Source organism: Oxyura jamaicensis, chromosome 28, assembly GCF_011077185.1.
Source record: "Oxyura jamaicensis isolate SHBP4307 breed ruddy duck chromosome 28, BPBGC_Ojam_1.0, whole genome shotgun sequence".
In the NCBI taxonomy this organism is placed as follows: domain Eukaryota; kingdom Metazoa; phylum Chordata; class Aves; order Anseriformes; family Anatidae; genus Oxyura; species Oxyura jamaicensis.
This window is the reverse complement of record NC_048920.1, coordinates 639,207-661,428: the sequence shown is the minus strand read 5'-3', so window position 1 is coordinate 661,428 and position 22,222 is coordinate 639,207. Positions and strand designations below refer to the sequence as shown.

General features: G+C 57.5%; 1 protein-coding gene across 1 annotated transcript in view; it reads right to left on the bottom strand.

The window, feature by feature from the left end:
* Nucleotides 1-19,172, bottom strand: part of STK11 (serine/threonine kinase 11) — a 35,439-nt gene extending 16,267 nt beyond the window's left edge. The window contains exons 1-6 of the mRNA XM_035348397.1: nucleotides 18,129-19,172; nucleotides 11,910-11,993; nucleotides 8,343-8,432; nucleotides 7,225-7,357; nucleotides 6,611-6,747; nucleotides 5,968-6,095 (exon numbers count right to left, since the gene is read on the bottom strand). Coding sequence (XP_035204288.1) covers nucleotides 5,968-6,095; nucleotides 6,611-6,747; nucleotides 7,225-7,357; nucleotides 8,343-8,432; nucleotides 11,910-11,993; nucleotides 18,129-18,418 — 862 coding nt within the window. The 5' untranslated portion in view covers nucleotides 18,419-19,172. The remainder of the gene's footprint in view (nucleotides 1-5,967; nucleotides 6,096-6,610; nucleotides 6,748-7,224; nucleotides 7,358-8,342; nucleotides 8,433-11,909; nucleotides 11,994-18,128) is intronic.
* Between the last annotated feature and the right edge of the window lie 3,050 nt (nucleotides 19,173-22,222).

The following is a 22,222-nucleotide window of genomic DNA, read 5'->3' as shown; positions in this document are numbered from 1 at the left end:
GAAGCTGCCCAGACCACATTCATCTGGTGGATGCTGAACTCCTGCTGCCGCACGTTACAAGCGGTCCGTGTTGGGCGAGCCCCCCTCGCTGCCTCTGAAGCAGGAGCGAGCCCTGCCGAGGCAGCACAAAGAAGAAGGTTTTGGGAGGAGGCAGTAACAGAACCCCTCCTCCAGCAAGGAGGAAGGCCAGGAAGCAGAACAGACCTGTCGGAGTGAAAGTTGGGACAAGGGGCGTTCAAAAAAGCTGCAGGGACCTTGCAGATGGTTTTCCGCAGCACTCTTGAACAAGGGTATTAGAAGAGAGCAGCCAACAGCACGCGTGATCAAAGCTGATTCAGGTCTCCCTTGTCAGCTCAGTTTGTGCCACGTTACAACCAGTAACGATCTACTGTAAAAAAGGAAAGCCGCTACGGTGTCCCCACGGGCGTTTCTGCGAGACTCGGTCACTCCAAACAAGTGCACGCTTAGGAAATAAGCTTTGGAGAGTAGTTTTTTAATCTTTAAAAACCAGGCGATTTTTTCGGCAGATAAGGGTTCATTTAGATCAGTTGTAGCCTATAGAACACGGGCAGGAAAAGGCGGTGTGAAAGCACTGAAGTCCCCTTCCCCTCAGAAACCAGCAGTTTCCCATGGCAATTTGAGATTTATCGCTGCTGCTGACAGCACCAATAGCTTTAAGCAGGTGGCATCGCTGCCGCTCCACACTACCTCAGTATGAAGGAGGTTAGAAAAACAAAAACGAGCCATGGGAAGAGTTCCGTGGGTTAGAGAAGGCCAGGTGCATCACGAGCATCCGGCCCCTGAACTCGAGGCACTGGAGCCTTCAGCATCCAAAGCTCTGGGCTGAGCACGCCAGCAGTAACTTGCCTTGCTCCGACCACAAAAGCCACCTCGTGGCTGTTCTGTGGTGAGCTGACGGGAGCTCAGGAGCCCCAGGTCTCAGGAGCAGCTGCTCATCCCCGGTATTTTCTCCCCCAAGCAGAATTAAAGCCCTGCAAACAAGCACCCAGCAGCCCAGGCTGCAGCTACAGACCAGACCTGGGATGAAGTGGCAGGAGGTGATTGATGCTGGAGGCAGTGCCAAGAGCTGAACAGCTCGGCTGCTACTGAGAACCACCACCAGGAGAGTATTTTGGGATGGCCTTACGGTAAGGGTGAGGCAGGGCAGATGCATCTGAACCACCTTCAGCAGAGAAAGGATCGATCCTGAATCCTGCTAGCCTGCAAAGTGCTGCAACACCTGTAGCACAACATCAAAGTGCTTCACTGGGCACATTCCAAGTTCTTCTATATCCCAGCCTGTCTGTGGGAGTCCCTGCAGCCTCAGTCCCAGGACAGCTGAGGCTGGAACGGTTCTCTGGAGATGACCCTGGGCAACCCCCGTGCTCAGAGCAGGGCCCACTGGAGCAGGTCACCCAGGACCACGTCCAGTCGGAGCACCCAAAGCAGCTTGCTTCGGCCAAAGGAAGAATAAGCAGGCATCCCCTCAAACACCGCTTAAAGAATGTCAGGACTAACAGAAACGTAAGGCATTTACCAGATGAAACCGGTGCAGGCAGAAGATAAGGCTCCAAGGTGAGTCATTGGAAGGGGCCCAGCAGCACTGGTTACAAGTGGCTATGGTGCAGAGCCGTATTGTTCTCAAACAAGCAATTAAAAAGGCACGAAGAAGGTAATTGAGCAAAAAATGTTTCCTTAAAGGAAAAGGGCTGCGTTTCAGGCAGTGCTCTAAAGGAAACAGAGCACCCCATCACCGAAAATGTACATTCGTGTGCTCAGCGTGACTCACTCATGGCAGGCCCGCGGCTGAAGTCCTGCGCTGAAGAGACTTCCCCGAGACAAGACAGCACGTTCTGTTCACCAGTCAAGTCAGCTCGGAGCGTCTGCCCGCAGCCACATCTCTACCATTTACGGTAAAGATTCCCATGCAGTTTATCTGCGAGTAGGGAAGGGACGCCGCGAGGGGAGATTCCTCAGGATGCCTGACTCGCAAACCTCTTCTCTTCTCCCCTGGTATTTCAGGAGCCGCTGTGCCCCTGCACAGGCTGCGATGCCCATTGCAGCTCTGTGGCAGCCTCAAAGCCCTTTTTACATCAAGCGGTAACGCTGGGGAGCACAAACCTGTCTTGAGCTCCTTGTCAGACTCCAGCCCACACGTTTTAATAATCCTGAACAAGCACAGCATCGTATCACACGGCAGAACATATATTTAAGCAGACAGCACGATCTGAGGTACGTTTTTTGAGAGGCAGGAAGAAATCTAACAGCTCTACTTTGAATTCAACCTGGATTTTATTTCAGAGCAACGTTTTAAGCCACCAATATGAAGCAGAAAACATCCAATTTGTAAAACGAGACGGGGATTTTTCCCTCTCCTCATCCTGCATCCTCATGCCAAGTGCTCTGACCAGAAACTCCCTCTGCAGGCAGCCTCGGAGCTTTGATGATGCACACGCAGACTTGCCACTGGATGAGTTATAGACACCAGCCTGCCTGGCTGCTGGCTCTGGGGACTCCCTGCTACTACAGGATTAAATCATCCCACTGCCACCAGGGTACACATCCTCTTATCGCTGTAAGGTCACGGCAGTTACACAGAAATAAGGAAAAAACGCTGAGAAACCAGCCCAAACCAAGGCACTTGGCACAGCCTGCAGCAGAGCCTGGAAACGAATCCAGGTGCCTCACGCAGAGACTGCGGCCTTGGAACTTTCCCATTTGGTAAAACGGACTGGAAGAGGACAAGCTGCCCCTGCACACTCCTGCTCAGAAGTAAGCTGCATGGGAGGTGGTAGGTCACACGCAGATGTTGTCAGGAGAACCTCAGCGCTCACACCCCCACGGTGCCATCTTCACTGACCGTGCACGCAGAGCCGTGCTCGCCTTTTGCGCTGGTGAGGAGCGTAAATAAAGCTTCGCTCCTGATAAGGGAGGCAAAAAGAAGGGCGGCAGCCCAAGTAATCAGCTGAAGCACACTGCCACGCGAGTCTCTTCACAAGCCAAATAAAACAGGAGCTTTTAGGTCCTCTACGTTCTGCTCTTACTAGAAAGTAGAACACACAAACAAAAATAAGCCGGGGGGGGTGGGGGGAGTAAAAGCACCACTTTAAGGTTTCCGCTCTTTGGCGGACTACTTCTGAAGCAGGTTCTAGTTTGTTTCCCAGCCAGCCTGGCACGATGGTTAACGCAGCTTATAGCCACAGAGGAAACAAGCACTTTGCAGCACGCTGAATTCTGCCTCACAATAAGAGCACAGCGAACGCTTGCAGCACTGCAGAGTGCTTCGAGCCTTTTAGGAGCACCGCAAAGGTTAAAGTCTCTGGCAAGACAGAGCTGAGCTGCGGGTGTCCGTGCAGCTCGCAGGAAAGCATCAGCCAGCCATTGACGGTATCTGACCCACAGGCTTTGAATCAGTTTCAGCCTGCTGCAGCAGCAGGCACCTACCAGGAAATGCAGATGTTCTGGAGGAAAAACCTGAACCAAATAAAGCACCCTGGTTTTGTCACCATAGCTACGTAGTATCGCCACCACAAGGCTTCAGCACACGCCTTGCGGTCGGCCGGGCTGCGGAGCTGCGCAGCGCCCCACGGGGTGGAGGGCGCTGGGCAATCCCACACAAACTCGGTCACCTCGGGTCCTTTGGGCTCGTAGCTTCCAGAAGAGGAAAGCGTGAAAACCAAATGAGAACATCCGGAGGTTTTGCCAGCTTCTTCTGCGTAACAGGCGTACAACAAGAGGGGGAGAGGGGTCTGAGGTGGGATGGAGGGGAACGACAGAAGGGATCCGTTGGATTTCCCACCACCATGGAGGAAGCCAACAGAGGGACAGACAGACAGCTGCCCCCCAGCACGCTCCTCTGCCTACCAAGTGCCCCTGGCTCACATCTCTGCCGTGTCCAAAGACAGAAGGGATGAAGGCTAGGATGAAGGAAGCAACTCACGTTGGCAGAGATGAACAGATTTGCACGAAGGGCATCAGCTGTGAGGCTCCTTGTTTAAAGTGAGGCAGAAGAAAAAGAGATTCTGACTCCAGGTCTCACCCGGGGATGGAAAAGGAACTAGAGGGAGTTGTTCTGCTAATGACGCATAAGGTTTGAAGCTATCAATATCCTCAGGACAAGAAAAGAAAACCACCACCACGCTCATTCTCCCTGGGGGGCAAGGCTAAGTGCAGCAGAGGCTGATTGCAACCCCCCAGCGATTTCTGCAGGATGCTGTAGAAGACTGGCTGCCAGCCTAGGCAGACCGCTGGATTGACGCTATTGGGGCAGTTCCCCAGAAAATCAGAAAAAACTGCCGCGTTTTGAGTCAGCATTCACAAACCAAACACCACACGTAGATCAGGACATCGCTCCCCGGGGCACAGGGCACGACACATCAGCCAGCAGTGCCGGGCAGCCAGCAGTGGCCACCTTAGGCTGAGCGGAGCAGCCACGGCACCAGCTGCAGCTCGTGGCTGTGCCTTACGTAACGGCTCCCGAAAGCTGCTAGGGTTGGCTGCTGCTCCTTGCCACACCTGGAAACGAGGTATTTCAGAACGATCCGGGGCCGGATAAGCTAAGACAGCCTCAAACGAGGAGGCTCGCAGGGGGTCTGCCACCCCCTGGGAGGTGGGGGGCTGGAGAGGAGCCCCGCAGCCCGCCGGCGGCAGGCAGACGGACAGACAGCACCACCTGCTGCCGCAGCCCGGCACACAGCCGGCACCCAGCGCGGACACCCGCATCCCCAGCACAGCACGACAGGGCTCTGCGGGCAGGCAGCAGGGCCAGGCTGCAGCCCCCCGCGGCCCCCCGGGCAGGGGCTGGGTGCCCAAGGGCAGCGCCGCCTGTCCCACAGGGTCACAGCGGGTGCTGCTCGTCGGGGGAAGCACAGCCATAAAGGCGTCGAAGCTCTGAACCTGGCCACAAAGTGCAGGAGCGCCGTACCCCTGCGGAGGACATGGCGCAGCACGCAGCCCCCGTGTCGCAACAAACAGCCGCGTTAGCAGAGCTGATGACACCACGGACAGGAGGAAGCAGAGCTGACTCAGTTTCCTCACGGTGCCCCGTAGCCCTTCGCCCACGCTTACCCCTAACTGCTCGCCTAGCACAAGAACCAGAGAAATAAACTTGAAACGAGATGGCCTCATTTCTTGTTTGAGGTCAGGTCTTTCTCAAACAGCTGAGGACAAAACGGGAGCAAGCCCAGGCTGAGGACTGGGGGTATCCCTGCACCTAACTGCTTCCGAGAGGCAGCAGGAGCTCTGATCGGGATCTCCCGCGTGCCAGAAGGGCACCCAACTGCTGCCAGACGGGCACCAAGCACAACCGCGCTTTAAGCACTCAGCTTTTAAAAGAAGCTGAGAGACTGCTCAATGCTGAACCTCAAACTATTTCAACGAGTGACTACAACATCAGCACACAAACATCCCCCTTTCTGCCACCCAAAAGGTGCCGTTCCCATTTCTGTCATGGGTCTGCTGTGAGAAGGGGCACCAGCCACTTTGCTCCACCGGCCCCGCTGCCGTAAATTTAGGGAAAGGGGTGAGACAACCGGGCCTAAAGCACACTGAGGGCAGAGGCTGATGAGGAAGGACAGCAGAACCTGAGCACTCAGTATTACAGAAAGCTCGGGCAAGGAATTTAATCGAGTGTTCTCACTTGCCATGTTAAATTTAACCTCATGGGCGTTGCCTTCAGGTTTAAAATGTGCTGAGAGCAGGAGAAAAATAATGCAAGAACCAACTCTTATAGAGTAGTGTCTGCAACGACTGCAACCCATCGAGGGTTTAGCGTATCTCAGGAACATACCAGTGTTGAGACCTTCCAGAGCCTTATCCTAAGGTACATAATTCTACCTCCCTTCCTAACAGGGTCCCATGTTGTCACAGAACACTTGGAATGAAGCTCTCCCCTGGCCTATACAAGCCGAGCACTTCTTCCACCTCTAGATTTTACCCATTCTTTTTAGAGTCAGCTGAGAGACTCACCTCTCAATAAGTCTGAGAGTGGAGGACCACAATCCTCTGGAATTGTGAAGTCGCCTTTCCCGATGTTTTCAAATAACTTATATATATTATCCCCCTCAAAGGGGTATAGACCCGTTGTAATGTTGTATCTGTAAAGAAGGAGAAGCTGTGTGAGAAGCAGCACGCAGAACAGGTGCTTAATTCTTATGTGACTGGGTAAATCGAGAGCAGACGAGAGTAAACTAAAAGACGAATATTTGGCAGTATTTGGAATGCTTCTTCTAACTTGGTCTTCCTTTGTCGCAGCCTCTTCATTCACATGAGTCAAAACCACTAAGACATCTCCCTGACAGGCTGGGACGGAAGAAACTTTTAAAAATAAATACTAGAGATACCAGCGCTTTGTGGTTTCTATTATCATAGTCGCTGCGTATCTCGGATGCTGAGAAGGGGCTGGCAGAGACTTACTCAGAGTGGAGATTGCTTTATTCAGAACTGCAAGCACTTTGGATGGGTGTATGCTCCCCAAAGGAAGGGCCACGCCGCATACACCCACTCCCCCAACACCACGAAGAAGAGCAGTGACGACAGCAGATTGCACAAGCCCGAGCTATTTGGGGACTTGCAATTTCTTACAGCTCCTGGATGCTGCACAGGCACTTACAGCGTGACCCCTGCGGACCAGATGTCTACTTTAAAGCCTGAAAAGGTATCAAGGCCATTGGCGATTTCTGGTGGCTGGAATGCTGGCGACCCTTGGCTCGTTCTGCACGTGTCATCCTCTGCAAACGGATGCAATGCCTGCAGCAGAAGAGACTGCTTAGTTTCAGACTTCCAAGGCACACTAATCGTAACTGCTAGAACATTTCAAACAGGGAAAAAAGCCTCTGCTTCCAAACATCACTTACACACCACGAGAACATGCCACCAGAACAACTGCATGCCACTGCTGACGCTTCCTGTGCTATTCCTACACAGCTGAGGCACTTTCTCTGTACAGTTAAGTACGAGGGTTTGTAGCTTATCACCACGCTACTGGTTTGTCTGAGGTTGATGTCTTTGCCTGTGAGCCTCCTGGATGGAAGTTTTGTGCAGTTATCCACAGTGAGGTAACAGCGTTGTGTGAGTTACAGGAAACATTCAGCAGAGCCACTCTAGAGCGCTCTGCACGTTTAAGAGGACAGAAGCCTAAACGCACCATGAATCAATACCACAAAGGTGACCTGAACCTAGAACGTGACGCTTCCCCCACTCGACTTTGCTGCAGTTCTCACGTACCTCTGCTACGCCCAGATCAGATATTTTCAGCGTCCCATTGGTTGTTAGCAGGAGGTTCCCCGGTTTTATGTCCTTGTGGACGATCCCTTGGCTGTGCAAGTATTCTAAGCCGTCTATGAGCTGACAAAAGTACCTGCAGAAATTGGTAAAGACAAAAAAAGTCAAGCACTTCCAGAGACTAAGACCGAGCTACCAACAGTACCTAAAGCAAAGGCTAAGGTTATTGGATAAAGGTAGGAAACACACCAACACTTGATGCTGAGGAACTTGAGACTGAACTGCTGTGTGTTACAAAAAGGACTTTTACAAGCAGTCAGAAGTTACCTGCCAGAGCCCCGCGCCGGTGCGTTACCCAGCTCAGACTCTGCTGAAGCCCTCCTCACAAGTCCGTGCCTTTTCCACGTGCGGGCATTACGGCGGCACAAAGCATTGTGCATCGACAATTGTTCACTCCCTTTTTATCTCGTAATACCCAGGAAATATTACCCATCTTAACACATCCGTATCTCAGACCCTCTATGATCTCAGACACCATTTAAGACCATGAAAATATGTAGTCACTACAAATGTGCTGGGCTGCCCCGTTTTGATATACATTAATATACAACTCTGCTCCCTACAGCCACTTCCAGAACTTTAAGGTTCCTTTACTTGCATGCTGAAATGGGCTTCAGATTAGCCTAACCAAACAAGCTAACAGATCGTGCAGGATATTGCCCATTCTTAATCCAAAGACCTTTAACCTTTTTTCCTGACCCTGAACTGTTGGGCTTGCCCCATTGAGATAGGGCAAACCCTCAGAGAATCCTCCACCACACCCATCTCAGCTGAATGCAGCTACAGCAAAGGCCAGGAAAAGCTGCCCTGCATCTCTTGCAGCAAAACAAAAGCAACAGAAGATTCAAGAGCAAGATGCTTTTTTTTCCCAGAACCAAAGGGTTCTCCCTGCCAGCATTTCATTAGTCTTATTTTTAATCCCCATGGATGTAAAAGATGTAGTTATTAAACAAAGTTTCACTTTAAAGTGCAGCCAGCAGTCTAACTGAGAGTAGAACATGCTCGAGTTCAACAGCAGAGAGGAGAGGCTGATGCAGTCTAAGGAACAAAACTGCACTTACCCATGAGCCTGAAAAACTGGAAACCTCTTTTCTGGGACACTGTCCAGCATCTCCTGCATCCCACACACACAGTACTCCATCACCATATACGTGAAGGCAGAGTTAAGGAAGCTTCAAGGTTAAATACTTCCCAGGCAAAGGCTGCACGAGGACTGCAGCTGGGGAGCTGCCGTACAGGCAGCCGTTACCTGGTGCACGCAAGCAGAGCCTGAGCTGTGCCCCACCTTCCTCCAACTGGCTGACAGGAGGATGCAAGGAACCCCCAAAACTCTTCGGAAGGACCAGCAGCAGCTCAGCAAGCAGATGTGAGATGGGATATGAACAGAAGTTACATTGGAAACCTTACAAGCATGACACAAGTCAGGCAATTCTCTGAAGTGGCTGGAAAAAAAAGTTGAGAACCCCCTGGCAGAAGAGCTGCAGGCTGCAGCACGTCCTCCCCAGCCCCTGGCTGCTCCACGCCTGCCAGAAGCGAGCTCTCGTGCCCTCCCCCGGGGGTTGTTCTTCCTCTCCTGTAACTACCTAACAGCTACGGCTTACCCCCATCCCCACAGCCGTGTAGCAGGAGAAGGATCCCTGGAGAGCTGGGAAGCTTTTTTTGAGACCGTATGGACAAAACAATTACAATGAAGTGCCAGGAGCTGGTGGCACTTCTCAGTATTGATTCCCTTCCAGCATATTCCGTTTTTCATCTCCTTCAGTTTTAATGTTGGGGCCAAACAATGGAAACGACACAGCCGCCTGGAGCAGCGACTGCCTCTGCTTTCTTCCTCTCCCAGGGCTTTTAAAGGCAGGCTGTGCTCAGAGGGGCTCCGGAACAGACCCTGAGACATCTGGTGGCTTTGTCAAGGGAGTGCACCTTCGAGATAAAGAGCAGAGCGAAGCAGGGCTGTGGGGCAGCCCCGTTCTCCAGCAACACAAAGCATGTCTTTGAGCCACTAATTATTCCTGGCAGATGCCTGCTTAACCTAAGCCTAAAATAAGTTGCTTATCTCCCAAGACACTGCCTTAACTCTTGAGGCTGAAGAGGTGGCCTGCATTTCAAGTGGGATCTGGGCTAAAGACTGGCTTCATTCCTAGCATTTCTTACCGTGGGAGAGAGCTACGGGTTTCTCGTATCGCAGCGCTCCCAAATTCAAGATAACACTGATGGTAGATTTCATAGGCTAGCTGTCGGGAAGCCAAACCCAGCTCTCGTTCTCATCTACAGAGAACAACCTGATTTTGGTCTCATTACCTGCCAGGCTGTTTTTCACCCCGTCTTTTGTAACCGATCCATCTCTGGCTGGTCAGCCAGATTACAGGAGCAACTTCCAGGCTGGAGCAGATCTGTTACCGGTGCCCCGAGACGACTGAAGCTCTCGTTTCTGCTAATCAATAGGGTTCTGCTCCCACGCACAACTGCACACACTGGTAACAGAAGCTGTCGAGGGAGGGTGCCAGCTGGGATGCTGCTTATTGAACTGGGTTTATTTTCTGCCTGGATTAGTTCTCCATTCATCACCAGCTCCGCATTCCCAGCCACAGCAGGTCAGCAGAGCAGCCCATTACATACTAGAGGTAGTTGGTATTTTTAATCCAGTCACCGCAGCTTTCCTATTAGCAAAAAAATCATTGAAGGCTTTGACTCGGCTTGTTAAAACACCTTCTGCCTACAGGACTGGGGGCTTCAGCAACAGAAAACTCAGGTGGAAACAGAACCCTCTGAAAACAGAGCCTCCCTTCTTTTGTGGCATTTGAAACTGGGCCTGTGATGTTCACCCGGGACATTAAGATTTGTTTTTAATGAGTAACAGGGAAGGAAGCGACAATTAAAAGCTGAGTGAGGTACAGGGGAGGGATGTTGCCTTGCACAGACAGCTTCCTGCAAGGCACCAATCCAAGCGTCTGCACGACTACACAGTACAACGAGCAAGGGAACTGACCTACAGAGAGCAGCCCGATAAAAGGGAAAGTTACTGTTCAGCTGGATCTGCTCCCAAACCCATTTGCCACGCAGCTGCACAAGTGCTTGTGCTGCCGCATCTGAAAACATGCTGCACAGGCACTGCCAGCGCCAACAAGAAGCTGGAGAAAGGTTAAAGCACACTCACCGACAAATTCCCTCTCCCAGCCCCAATTTCTCCAGTTACTGCCAGAATAAAGAGGTGCAGAAGGAGATAAAAACAGAAGTCAGCCTATAAAAACCATGAAAAAGCCAATAGTTCCTTTTCAAATGCATCTGTTAGTAAAGCAAGAACCCTCGCCGTTGGCTCAGAGGCCAAAACCCATTTCTGAATGACCACTTCGGGCTGCCATCACCTGTTACCAACACACGAGGTCTCTCTCGGGCTCTTTTTCAATATGCTTCTCCTTCAGCGTCCCAGCTTCCTATTAATTAAATGCTATCTTTCTACAGACAGTAATTGAGTTCCAGTCCCTCCAGCCTGTTAAGGGTATAAAACACAAGTGGAAGTTGTCATGCTTTTCATATCAGTGATTTGGTGGCAGAGCATTTGATCTAATTAAAGCACACGATTAAGTTACCCATTTTCTGAAGTACTGTAATTGGAAGGCAGTATTTAGCAAACACTGCCAAAAATAAAAGCAGCTATTTGTAAGGCACAACAGATCAGCTCAGGGAGCTCACGAGCTGGCCCAAGTCAAAGTGCGCTCCCCAGAAGCTGCCCACCTGCACGTCAGGGCACGGCGTGCAGCGGAGGGGGCTCAGCACACCCGTGGGGCCGTGCGCTGCTGTAACACGTCGCAGCCCCAGCGATGCGCCGAGATCTCAAGCCCCAGCGAAGTTTCCAGAGCTGCAGCCCTCTCAGAAGGCTGCGCCGTGCACAGGAGCAGAATGCTTCCTGTCTCTCACAAAAGCTCTCACGAGCTTTCTGTCTCTCCCAGCAGCACCACGAGACCCTCGCACAAAGAACAGAGCACGGGAGGCTCTGGAGTTCATCTGATCTTGGTGGGGATGACCGGCACCGCAGCGTTCCAACAGCCCGTGGAGGAGGCGCGCTGCTGGAGCGCGCAGCCCCTCCACACGAAGGGAGTGAGCTGCAGGCGTCCGTGGGCCACAGAACAGGTGATTTCCCTCCCCCCACTTTCTTTTGAGGGAAAGAATAAGAATACCTAAACCACTGCCAAGAACTTAAAGGAAAAAACGTTACAGGAGTCGATTTCACGTAGCGTAAATCAAAGCAGAGCCATCTTTAGGGAAAGAAAGCACTGCCGTATCCCAGGCCAGGAGGGTCAACGGGACAGATCCGCAGCTTTATTTCCTCTCCGGGCTGCTGAAGGTCACACAATGAAGCACAGGATTTCAGCGGTGGTTCCCCCCGCTCCAGCCCCACATACGTAACCTGGGGACAATATTTTTATTTCCTAACTGAGAAGCTGGGAAACTTAAGAAAGCACACTTCAGTGGAAAGTATTCCAGACACGCGATACGTTTAATACTAGGGGAAGTCATTTTAAGCTTAAGAAACATTCGGCAGGGCCTTAAAAGCAGAACTAAAATGATTCAGCACTGCAGCAGAAAACGACAAGAATGCAAACCTTCCAGCACTCTGTTGAAAAGGATATATTTTCTGCTTCTCCTCGTTGTATAACACATCTACCAACTGGATAACGTTCTTGTGCCGTAATCGTCGCAGGAGCTGAATTTCCCTGCAGGAAAAGAAAGGGGAAAACCGTCAAGTTCAGGAGCCTACATCCTTACTGTGGAACACAACTAACACCTCCTAATGCATTTTTACAAACTGCATCAGTCCCAGCTGCTCCACCGGAGGTTACCTACACGCGCTGCCGGACAGAAGGCCTCCTGTGTTCTTGAATTCACTAGCCCAAGGTTAGCCCCCCGGAGATGCTCCCCGGCCACTGCCCAGGAACAAACCAAGAACCCTTCCATTAACACCACACCGCCCCTCGGCTTTCCCCCGACAGGAATCCTGGTCCACGGCACGCAGCAGGCGAAGCGTCCTCAAGGAGCAGCCTCCTCGGCGCGGCACAGCGCGGCTGGGCTGCCAGCACCCAGCGCAGGACCTCGTCCTGCAGGGCGCACGGCCCGGGGGTGGCGATCACACGGGTGGTCTGCATTTTTGTTTGAAAAACAGCAATCTCGTTAAGCAGTGCACGCGGGTCCGCCTGCGTTTATCCCACCCGTGGCAGCGGCTACAGCGAGCGGAGGAGCGAGGGGTGCAGGCAGGAGCCCGCTGTGCTCAGCCCGCTCGGCAGCACCACGCCGTGAACTTGGGAACCAAGACAGGAACAGCGCCTTCTTCCAAGCTGTAGCTCTAACTCGACTGACCTGCTCCGAGATCTGACCCGAATCCTGGCTGTGCACAGCGCGTGCTGCAAGACGACGCTTCCCTTCGCTACGAAACGGGCCCGTGGGTGCATCTCCTATCAGCCATCTCGATCTTTGTCTCCCGAGATCTTGTACTTGGCCCCAAACCGCCACATTTCAGTATCTTTTACATTAAACTCAGCCTGCAAAATGCTGCTGGCTGGTGGCTGCGAGGAGGAGGAACAGGAGGATCAGGCCAGTCAGGTCAGGGAGGTTCTGTTCCGCGGGGCTGGGAGGCGCAGACGCTTCGCTGCTGCTGGGTCCCGGGCTGGCGCTGAGCTGCTCGCAGGCTCCTCGCTTCCCTCCTGCCACTCGGGGAGAGGCTTGGAAAAGCCTGGCCACGGCCCAGCAGCTGGGGCTCTTGGAAGCAGCACTACAAGAACTCGGAGCACAGCTTCAGGAGGGAGAGCCTCTGCCCGAGACCACGGCACACCGGGCTGGGAGAGCTGCTCGCCCCTCGGCTCTCCCAGCGCGTCGTGGCCAGCACAACGGCTTGGCGCTGCCTCGCGTCTGGTCAGCAAACCAGCAGCTGCTGCTCCAGAGAGCTCGTAAAGTGCAGGAACACAAGCAGGGTTTCTCTTTGAAAAAAAGGGTTTTTTATGAACTCCTGAGCAGGGTATTGCCTCGCTGCCAGAGGTCAGCACAGGCACTCTCCCTTCATCGCACAGGGCTTTAAAAGCTGGGGTAGCTGCACAGAAACCTGGGGTGGCGAGGCAGAGCCCTGCAGGGCGGTTAGTTTAAATGGCAGCCAGATTTGCAAAGTGACGCAACAGCTCTAATTATAGTAATGACCAAAAGGCTGAAGTGGATTAAATTAGCATAGAAACTGCAGCCAGCATCGGCGTGGGTCTGAGGAGTGTGCGCCTAACGAGGGGGACGGCCGAGGCCTCAGGCCAGCGAGAGAAGGAGCGAACACGCACGCTTCGGTACGATTACTTTGCTGCGAGGAGAGAGAAGGCTCCCACCACCAGGAAGCTCAGATCCGCTGATCCCGCCAGCTCACTCCCCGTAACGCTGCCTGAAAGCGCAGCCCCCGACTCCTTCCCCTCTAGGAGAAAGGCAGCCGTTCCCATCTCCGCGGTGCCCGTTCCCAGACGCTGTGGGCCGCGCCGTGAGCCACCCATCCCCAATGCCAGCGGAGCGCAGCCACCTCCGGGGCAGAGGCCAAGCAGCCGCTCCCCAGCGGGAAGAGGACTCCTATTTTTAGCTCCTCTCGCATTCTGAAACGCCCGAGGAATGGAGGCAGCCACACCAGTCACCTCCGGCGCCGCTTCGTTCCCAGCCTTCGCCACATAAGGGGACGCGGGCCTCACCTTGTCAGGAGGCGCCTGGATTTCCTTCCACCCTCCCCAGATCACAACAGAAGGCCCCGGCCCACCCCTGTCCCGCACGGCAGCACGGGACGGGGACACGACGGGTGTGCCTACGGCTCGCTGCCTTCCTCCTCAGCCCAGGCCCGGCCGCCCAGCGAACCTGCTCAGATCTGGGGACCTTTCCAGCTGCTGCAGCTTCGCCTCCTTTCCTCGTTGCTTCTAAGACGCAGCACGAAGCTTGCAGCACAGCTCTGTTGAGATAAGAGCTCTCCCCAGCCTTTAGGGCTCGGCTGCAGGTGACGTTGGATCTTTCCCACATTACCCCCGGCCAAACCGAGCCAGAGATGAGGGCTTACAGCACAAATCCAGGCCGGGGAAATGCTCGCCTCCCCCCCAAACACTCCTTTACTCTTCCGCAGGCAACTGCGCCCCCTCGAGCCCCGCACGCAGGGCCCAGGAGCGGGTGGCACCGCGCAGGGATCGGCGCTGCGCCGCACGCCAGCCCTGGCACGTGCCCTAAATCCGCCAGCACCGCTCCTGCTAATTGCTACAAGGGACAGAAGAATCACCCACTGGTCTTTACGCAACCCAACTGCTGCCTTACGTAGTTATTTCGCTGGATTTTGTAATCCCGCACAGCCAAAGCGAGCGTTAATTACAAATTGGTGTCCTCGAAACCCCACAAAGCAGATTAACTTATTTAAGGTCTGCCTGGTGAACAGCTTTCCCCTCCACTTCCTCCACCCAAAGCCAGCCTCCCCCGGCAGGGGCACAGCTCGGCCTTCCAGCCCTGCTCCCACTGGAGCACGAGCGAGGCGTCAGGCACGAGGCCGCGCAGCACGCTTCGCCTTCCTCCTCCGATCCAAGCTTCAGGCATCTAAACGCGCCCCTTTCAAGGCTGAGGATCCCGGTGGCTCTTCCCCGGCCGCTACCCAAAGCCCCCCGGCAAGCATCAGGCCACCACGGCACCTTCCCACCGCTGCGCCCTCCCCTGTGCCCCAGCGGACCCCCGCAGCCGTCGTCACGCTTCTCTTTTCGCCCCGCGGGGTCTCCGGGTGCGTGAAACCGCCCTCCCCGTGCGTGAAACCTCCTCCTCCTCCCCCATGAGGTGTCCGACAGCCCAGACCCCACGCCCGTTTACAGGTCACAGCTTCCAAAGCAGCACCTTGAAGGCAGCAGGCGCCCCGCGCACCCCGCTCGCCCCACGCGGCCCCAGGGGATGCGCTCGGTCAGCTCGGGACCGTCCCCGGCAGCACCGGGTCCTCCCCTCGCAGCGCTGCCCAGGTTCGGGGCCACACAGCTCCTGACGTGCGGAGCCGAGTGGCAAACCGTCAGATCGCAGACCTGCCACGCAGCTAAGGCCTCCGGGGGATTGTAATGAGCAGATATTCAAATCTGAGTAATCACTGAGCGCGGTAAGTACAGAACAAGACACTTGGGACACGCACACAGAGTCCCAAACACTTAATTAAAATGGGAGGCCATTAGCACGCGGGTTTATTAAACTTGTGCTGCTGGAGACAAAGCCTTCCAAGTTCTCTTTCGTCTTTCCGGCAGTCCCACTAAACCCCTCTTGGGCTAACTGGAGGCAGCGGGAAGCCGCGGCCCCGCCTGGCTGACCGAGCTGCCCCAAGCCCCCTGCAGTAACCGAGGCCACGTGGAGATCCCCCGCGGCGATTCAGGGAAACGCGTCTCAGGTTTGAGCCCTCAGCATCCACGCCAGAAATCCCCCACGTCGTGCAGCCGACCCCCGGGGCCCAGAGCTGTCACTGCAGCACACGGGCAGGACGAGGTCCCGAGCAGGCAGCGACACGAGAAGGGCTCCGCAGCCAGAGCTGCCACCCGGCCCCGCGCAGGGGGCCCATCCCCGCCCCGCTCCCTTGTTACCCCCGTGTTACCCACCCTGTCCTTACCCGAGGGCCGACGTCTGGGCCCTCCAGGGAGCCCCTCTGACCCGCTGCCACCAGGGGCTGCCTCTTCGCAGCAGCACCGAGGCACCCTGCGAGAGCTGCGGGGCGCGAGCCCGCTGGAACCCGCTCACGTCTCCGCCAGGCGAACGCGGCGCACGGGGAGCGCAGGAAGCTGCGCAGGCAAGAAGCCACGGCTGGGGATCAGCCCGGGGCAGGCACCGGGTCCGTCTGCAGGCAGCAGAACTGCACAAGGTGTTTTGACGCAGGCACGAGGCAGCGGCTCCCAGGAGACAGGCACCAAGCTGAGAACCCCCCCCAGGTGCTCAGCCCCTCAGCACTACCACGGGTCGCCCTGCGGAAGACGTTAGCCCCAGGGAGCAGACCAATAACATACTCAGGGGTCCTACGGCAGAGAAACGAGTCAGTAGGGACCCAGGGGGTCTCTCCCAACCATTTCATTCACCCCGAGGGCAGCTGCCTGCGTCCCGCCGCGGATGAGGCTGCTCACGCACACCGACTCATCGGTTAGGTCGCAGTTGCGTGGTCCCAGCTGTGACAAAAACACGGCGTTTTGGCCTAAAAAAAGGTCACAGCTGAACACAAAGATAAAGCAAGGTGGACAGAGGGAAAAGGACAGGGTGACAAAGAGAGGAACGCGACCTGAAGCCAGCCCTCGTTCGGAGGCAATGTTTAGGATCTGCCACCGTGTTTGGAAGCAGGGGCGGCTGAGCCAGAAAAACACCCCCAGCAGAACAGCGCCCGGCTCGCCTGCTTTAATAACCAGCCGTAACGAAGCCAAACGAGACGTTCCCAGGCTCTGGGCGTGAATAAAGGCCCTGCAGGGCGCACCCCGGGCCTCGGGACCATACGAGGAAGTTCTCCTGGTGTCTGGCAAGCCCTTTCCCACCGGGAGGGAGAGAAGTTCGGGGCTGCGGTGAAAAGGCACCGAGCTCCCCTCCTGCAGCCAAGCTGACACCAGAGAAGGGGGGCAGGGTGGGACGGGGCACCCGTGGCTCCACCAGAAGAACGAGAGCCGTTTCATTACACATTAACCAGCAGTTCACTCCTATTCTGAGCCTGAGCCAGCCAAGGGAGGTCCCGGCACCGAGGCTTGTGCCTGCTCTGTCACCACGCCCGCCGCTGAAGGTTAGAGGAGCTCCGAGAGGCAGCCGCCAGCAGGCCCGGTACAGGATGTGAAATATCTCACAGCTGGGCTCGGAAACTCAACCCAAGCCGAGGAACAGAAACAAGACGCTGCGAGGTCAGGGCTCCGTGCTCAGCACGCCACAGCTGAGGACGTAACTCCAGAGACTTCCAAACGCCCCGAGATCTCCCTCCCACCACGAGATAACCCCCGCGAGCAGTTTGTTGTGGCTGCAGGAGGCCTCCCCCCGCAGCAGATAAAAGCTATCGCACGGCCGTGGCCGACAGCTCGCTGCGAACGCAGGCGGCTGCGAGGCCCCGGCGCGGGGCAGGGCGCCGGAAGGGAAAGTTTTGTGTAACGAGTCCTGCGGAGGAGCTAGCGCCAGGCTTCTCCCAGCCTGTTTTAATTACTTGTGCCCTGACTAATCGGGACGTAACTGGCACTTGGAAAGCCTTCCAAGCACAGATCTTGAGTCACTGAGGAGAGGTTGACAACCCTTGTCCCCATTTTACAGCTGCAGAAGTCGACTGAGAAGAGCCTCGAGTTGCTTCCTAAACCCATTAGTCAGGAGTGGAGCCAGGAAGAAAATCCCCAGCTCCCTGTGCCCACCGGTGGGGAACGCCTGGGACCGCGTCCCGGGCACGTCCCACAGGGGTGACGGCACCAACGGCCGCCCCAGGAGCCCAAACGCCGCTTGGTGCTGGCGCAGGCTGTGTCTGTGCTCCCCCAGCTGCGCCACCCCTCACCTGTCCCAGCTAAAAGCAGCTCCATTCACCGCCTGGACGTGAAGTCCTGAGGAGGAATCCTCTCTGGGCAGCAATACCACAAGAAGAGACGCGTTACGTGCTGCCTGTTCACCACAGAGCTGCCCCCTTGCCCTTGAGGCCGAGCTCCCTGTCCCCGCTCTGGGCGCTGGACAGTTTAGGAGCGCCCTCAGCCCCGCAGCTGCTCGGCAGTGGAGATTCCTGGACCCCCACGGCTTTGGGGGCATTTCCACACCGCAGAGCTACGCGGTGCCTTAAAACGACACAACTCCAGCTGGAAAATAACGGCAAAGGTCAGCCCCCAGCCCCAGGAAGGTTTACTCACTTTTTCACATTTGCCTCCCCGTTGGGGATCCTGCGCAGCTTCTTCTTCTTCAGTATTTTCACAGCTCTCCTGCAGAGGGTTTCAGAGTCCAGCATCTCCTTGACTTTGCCGTACGAGCCTTCGCCAAGCAAGTCTCCCATCAGGTACTTGCCGATGAGCTTGGCCCTCTTCCGCCGCGGCTGATAGATGACCTCCGTGGAGTCGATGCGATGGATGAAGGTGTCCATCCCCACAGACATCAGCTCGCTCTCGGCAAACATCCCCAGCTGCTGCGGCTCCTGCATATCCATCCTGGGTTAAGTTCCCTCCCCTGCCTTCCTTAAGCGCTCAGGGTTTTAATCCCGTCTGTGAGTTTCCAACACTCCCTTTTACTCCTTCTTGGAAAAAAGATCCAGAAGATTGTACAAACATGAATAAAAAAAAACAAAACAGAAAGAACTAGGAGCTGCTTCCAGCTCGGGTGGATGCTAAAAGATCCAGGCCTGCTCCAGCAACGCAAAGTCTCTTAAAAAGAATCTATCTGCGAGCAGACACACGCAGGTCAGGACGCGCTTCGCTCCCGACCTGGTCCCACCACTAGGGTTCTTTCAAGTCAACCTGGCCGTGAACGTGGCCCAGTTTGTTGAGCGAAGTGCTAGGTCATCCTCCGCGACTTCAGGCCACCGCGTAAAACCAGACAAGTGCCAAGTCCCTTTCGTGGCCTTCCATCACCAGCAGCACGGTCACCAGCTCCAAGGCGGAGGGCCGGGGGAGCGCTTCTGCCCGGCTGGCCTCACCTCCGGGCGGGAGCACCGACGGCAGCCGGGGGCTTTCAGCCGTTGGGAAGCTGGAGCCACGTTTCCTTGAAGGAGCTGTCAGGAACAAGCCCAACTCCCTCGCTTCTCACGCCTACCAAAGTTTGAGGCCTTCGGTGCCTACCGAGACCTCCCAGGGGCATCCTTCAAGCACCGGGGTTCCGCCTGGCACATGATGCGTCCCCCCCCGGGCTCCGGCTGGGCTCACGCGAGGCGGAACCGGCCGGCGCCTCACCGACCACCGGCAGCCGTCAGCGGGACGCGGCTCCCCCCGCCCGCAGCCCCATTCCCCGCCCGGCGACCGGAGATCGCGGCGGGGCCACCGCCCCCGCCCGGGCTCCTCTGTGGCGGAGCAGGGGGCGCGGGGCGCTGCCGCCGCCCCCCGATAGGAAAGGGGCGGGGAGGGCCCGGTGCTCCCCCCCCGGGACGGGAGCGGCGGGGCCCTCTCGGGAAGGGCCCGGGCCGCGCCCCCCCGGCCGCTCCCTCAGCCCCGAGTCGGGGGAGGGGGACTGGGACCGCCGGCCTCGTCAACCCCCTCCCCGCTGCCGGGCCTCGGGAACCGGGCCGGGCCCCGCCGCGCTCCCCGCCGCCTCCCGGCCTCAGGGGGATCCCCGCCGGCCGCCGCCGCCCCCGCTGCGCCCCCGGGGCCTGCTCGGAGCCCGCTCCCCGCCGCCCCCTCAACGCCACCGCCGCGCGCCCGCCGCCGCCATTTTGTTTACCTCCCGCCCCCGCCCGGCCCCGCCGCGCTCCCGCCGCTGCCCCCCCCTCTCCTCCCCGTCCGGGCCTCCCTAGCGAGCGACGTGCGCTCCCATTGGCCGCCGCGCGGGCCCCGCCCCCGCACGCTCGCCCGCTGGTTGGCCGCGGCCGCGCGGCGAGGGGGAGGAGCCTGGCGGGCGGCTTTCGCTTCCGGTTGGCTCGCGGAGTTTGCGGCCCGCCCTCCCGCTCGGGCGGGCGGCGGGGCGCTCTGATTGGCCGAGCGGGCTGTCCGTCAGCCGCCGGCGGGGCGAAGGGCGAAGGGCGAAGGGGAAGCGGTTGCCATGGAGACGGGCGCGGAAGGGAGCGGCGCCGGGCCTGGGCCTAGGCCGGGGCCTGCCGGGGAGCGGGGCCCGGCCCCTCCCGGTGCTTCGGGCCCGGTGCTCGAGGCCCGCAGAGCCCCCCCGAGCCTCCCGTGTCCCCGTTACACCACGCTTTGCCTCCATCTCCTTCCCCTGCCAGCGCCCCCTGAGGCGTCCGGCACACGGCGGTCGGTCCCGACACGTTTTCAGGCTCCGGGACGGTAACAAATAAAGCAGACATAAAACAAATAAATAAAGCAGAACGCCGCCTTTGTCTGTAACCCCCAGGTGGGCTCCAGGGAACGCTCCAGCGGCCTCGGAAAGGCAGCCAGGCGGGGCTGGAGGCAGCGCCTGCGTTCCCCGCGGGGCCGTGTGCTGCCGCTGCTCCGCGACGGAGGGGGGAGGATTCAGATGGGGCCGGGCACGGTGAGCGGAGGGCACGGCCGTGATCCCCGCCGTGGTCTCTGCCGCCCGGCTCCACACGCAGCAGCGCTCCTCAGCCACCCGCTCAGCTGCCGGGCAAAGAACCCCGGCCTTCGAGCGGCTCACGCAGCTGAACCCGCGGCTGCTCCTGCGACACTGCTCCACCGCCTGCAGGAGGTGGGCTTACCGGGGAGCCTGCTGCGACCATCCCGGGGTTTGACCGCAGATGCTCCTTCGTGCATCGCCCCGGCCTTTTGGCCGCTTTCTCATCTCACGAGTATTTGTTTGCCTTTCTCCGTGCTGTCTTTTACCGGCAGCACCCAGAGAGCGCCGGTGGAAGACACCTCCTGCCCTGGAGGCTGATGTGAGCGGGCAGGGCGGCCTGGCCGCTGTGCAGGACGGACCGACGGACGGGCACGGCTCCCCCGGCAGCATCACGAGGCTACGGCGTGCCCCGAGGCAGCCCCACCGCCGGCACCTGCTGCTGCAGCCCAGCCCAGCCCTGCCCCGGGCCTGTTTTTGGGGTGATTTCCCCTAACACGCAACGCAAACCCGGCACCTGCAGTGACCTCCTCGCAGCTCGGCGGTTCGCAGCCGGCAGGAGCTGCCCTCTCCCGGCCGAACGCGCACCCAGCAGGGGCCGCCTGCCCTTGGCTGTCCCCAGGAGCACGCTTTTGGTCAGCGTGGTCCAAGAAATAAAGCACAGAAAGCATCGGAGGAAACATCCCCGATTCGGTGCGCGCAGTGGTTCCCCCGGGACAGCGGCTCCGTGCCAGCACCACAGCCAGGAACGCTGCGTGGCCCTGCAGGACAGGACTTTGCCATCGATCCTGAGCGAAACGCTTCTCCTGCACGGCCTCTCCAGCAAGAGCCGGCTTTGCTCCACCGCCTCCCCTCATACGGGCGTTGGGAAGGCTCCCCCCGCTCGCTGGGTTTCACCAAACACCTCGCGGCATGCCGCAGCCTCCATCCGGCAGCCGGGAGCTCAGCCAAGGGGCTCAGGGAAGCTTCACCCGCTGCTGTCCCCCGCGGGCAGCCAGGGGCACCAGCTGCCTCTCGAGAACGGCTTGCGAGCTCTTGGATTTTCTGCAGGAGGCATCCAGCAAAGTGCAAATGTGTCAGCACTGCAGACCTGCAGATTGCAAAGGCGTCACTGAGGGGAGACCCTTTTGGAAGGACCCCGTAAATTGCAGAGAACAGCGTATTTAAACACCTCGGGCATAAATCTGCGACCTTGTGGCCGCCCTCCCAGCTCCATGGCACGAGGACACGGCGCTGGCAGCCCTGCTCGGGGTCCTGCCGGGGAGCAGTGCTGCGGGCCAGGATCAGCCCCGTACCCGTACTCCACGGCCTGAGGTCCCCAAAGGCTCCGCAGATCCCCAGGGCCAGGGGCATCTCCCCAGCTCCATCCCCACAGCACTCAGCAGAGCTGGGGACCCTTTCCAGAGCACAGGGCTGGCAGCAGGGCAGGGGGCGCAGCCACCCCCCCAGGGCTCCACAGCACCATCTTTTTCCTCCTGCTCCCTTGCAGGCTTCTCTCATGATAGCGCCTGGCCGCATGTGATTTACTTCGATCTTGGCACCGAGTCCAAAGTGCTGGAAAGCGATCACCCAAATTCTGGTAAGTGCTGTGCTTCCCCCTCCCGAGAGGGCCGGGTTCCCAGCAGCAGGAGGGCAGGATCGATTGGAAACTGTCCACAGCAAAGAAACCCGGGCAGGAGGCAGCTCCCGTGGCTTCGGCTGCAGCTCCCGGCCGGGTTGCATCAGCTGCACTCTGCTCCCTGCTGCTCCCGGTGCCGCTGAAAGAGGCTCCCCAGAGGTG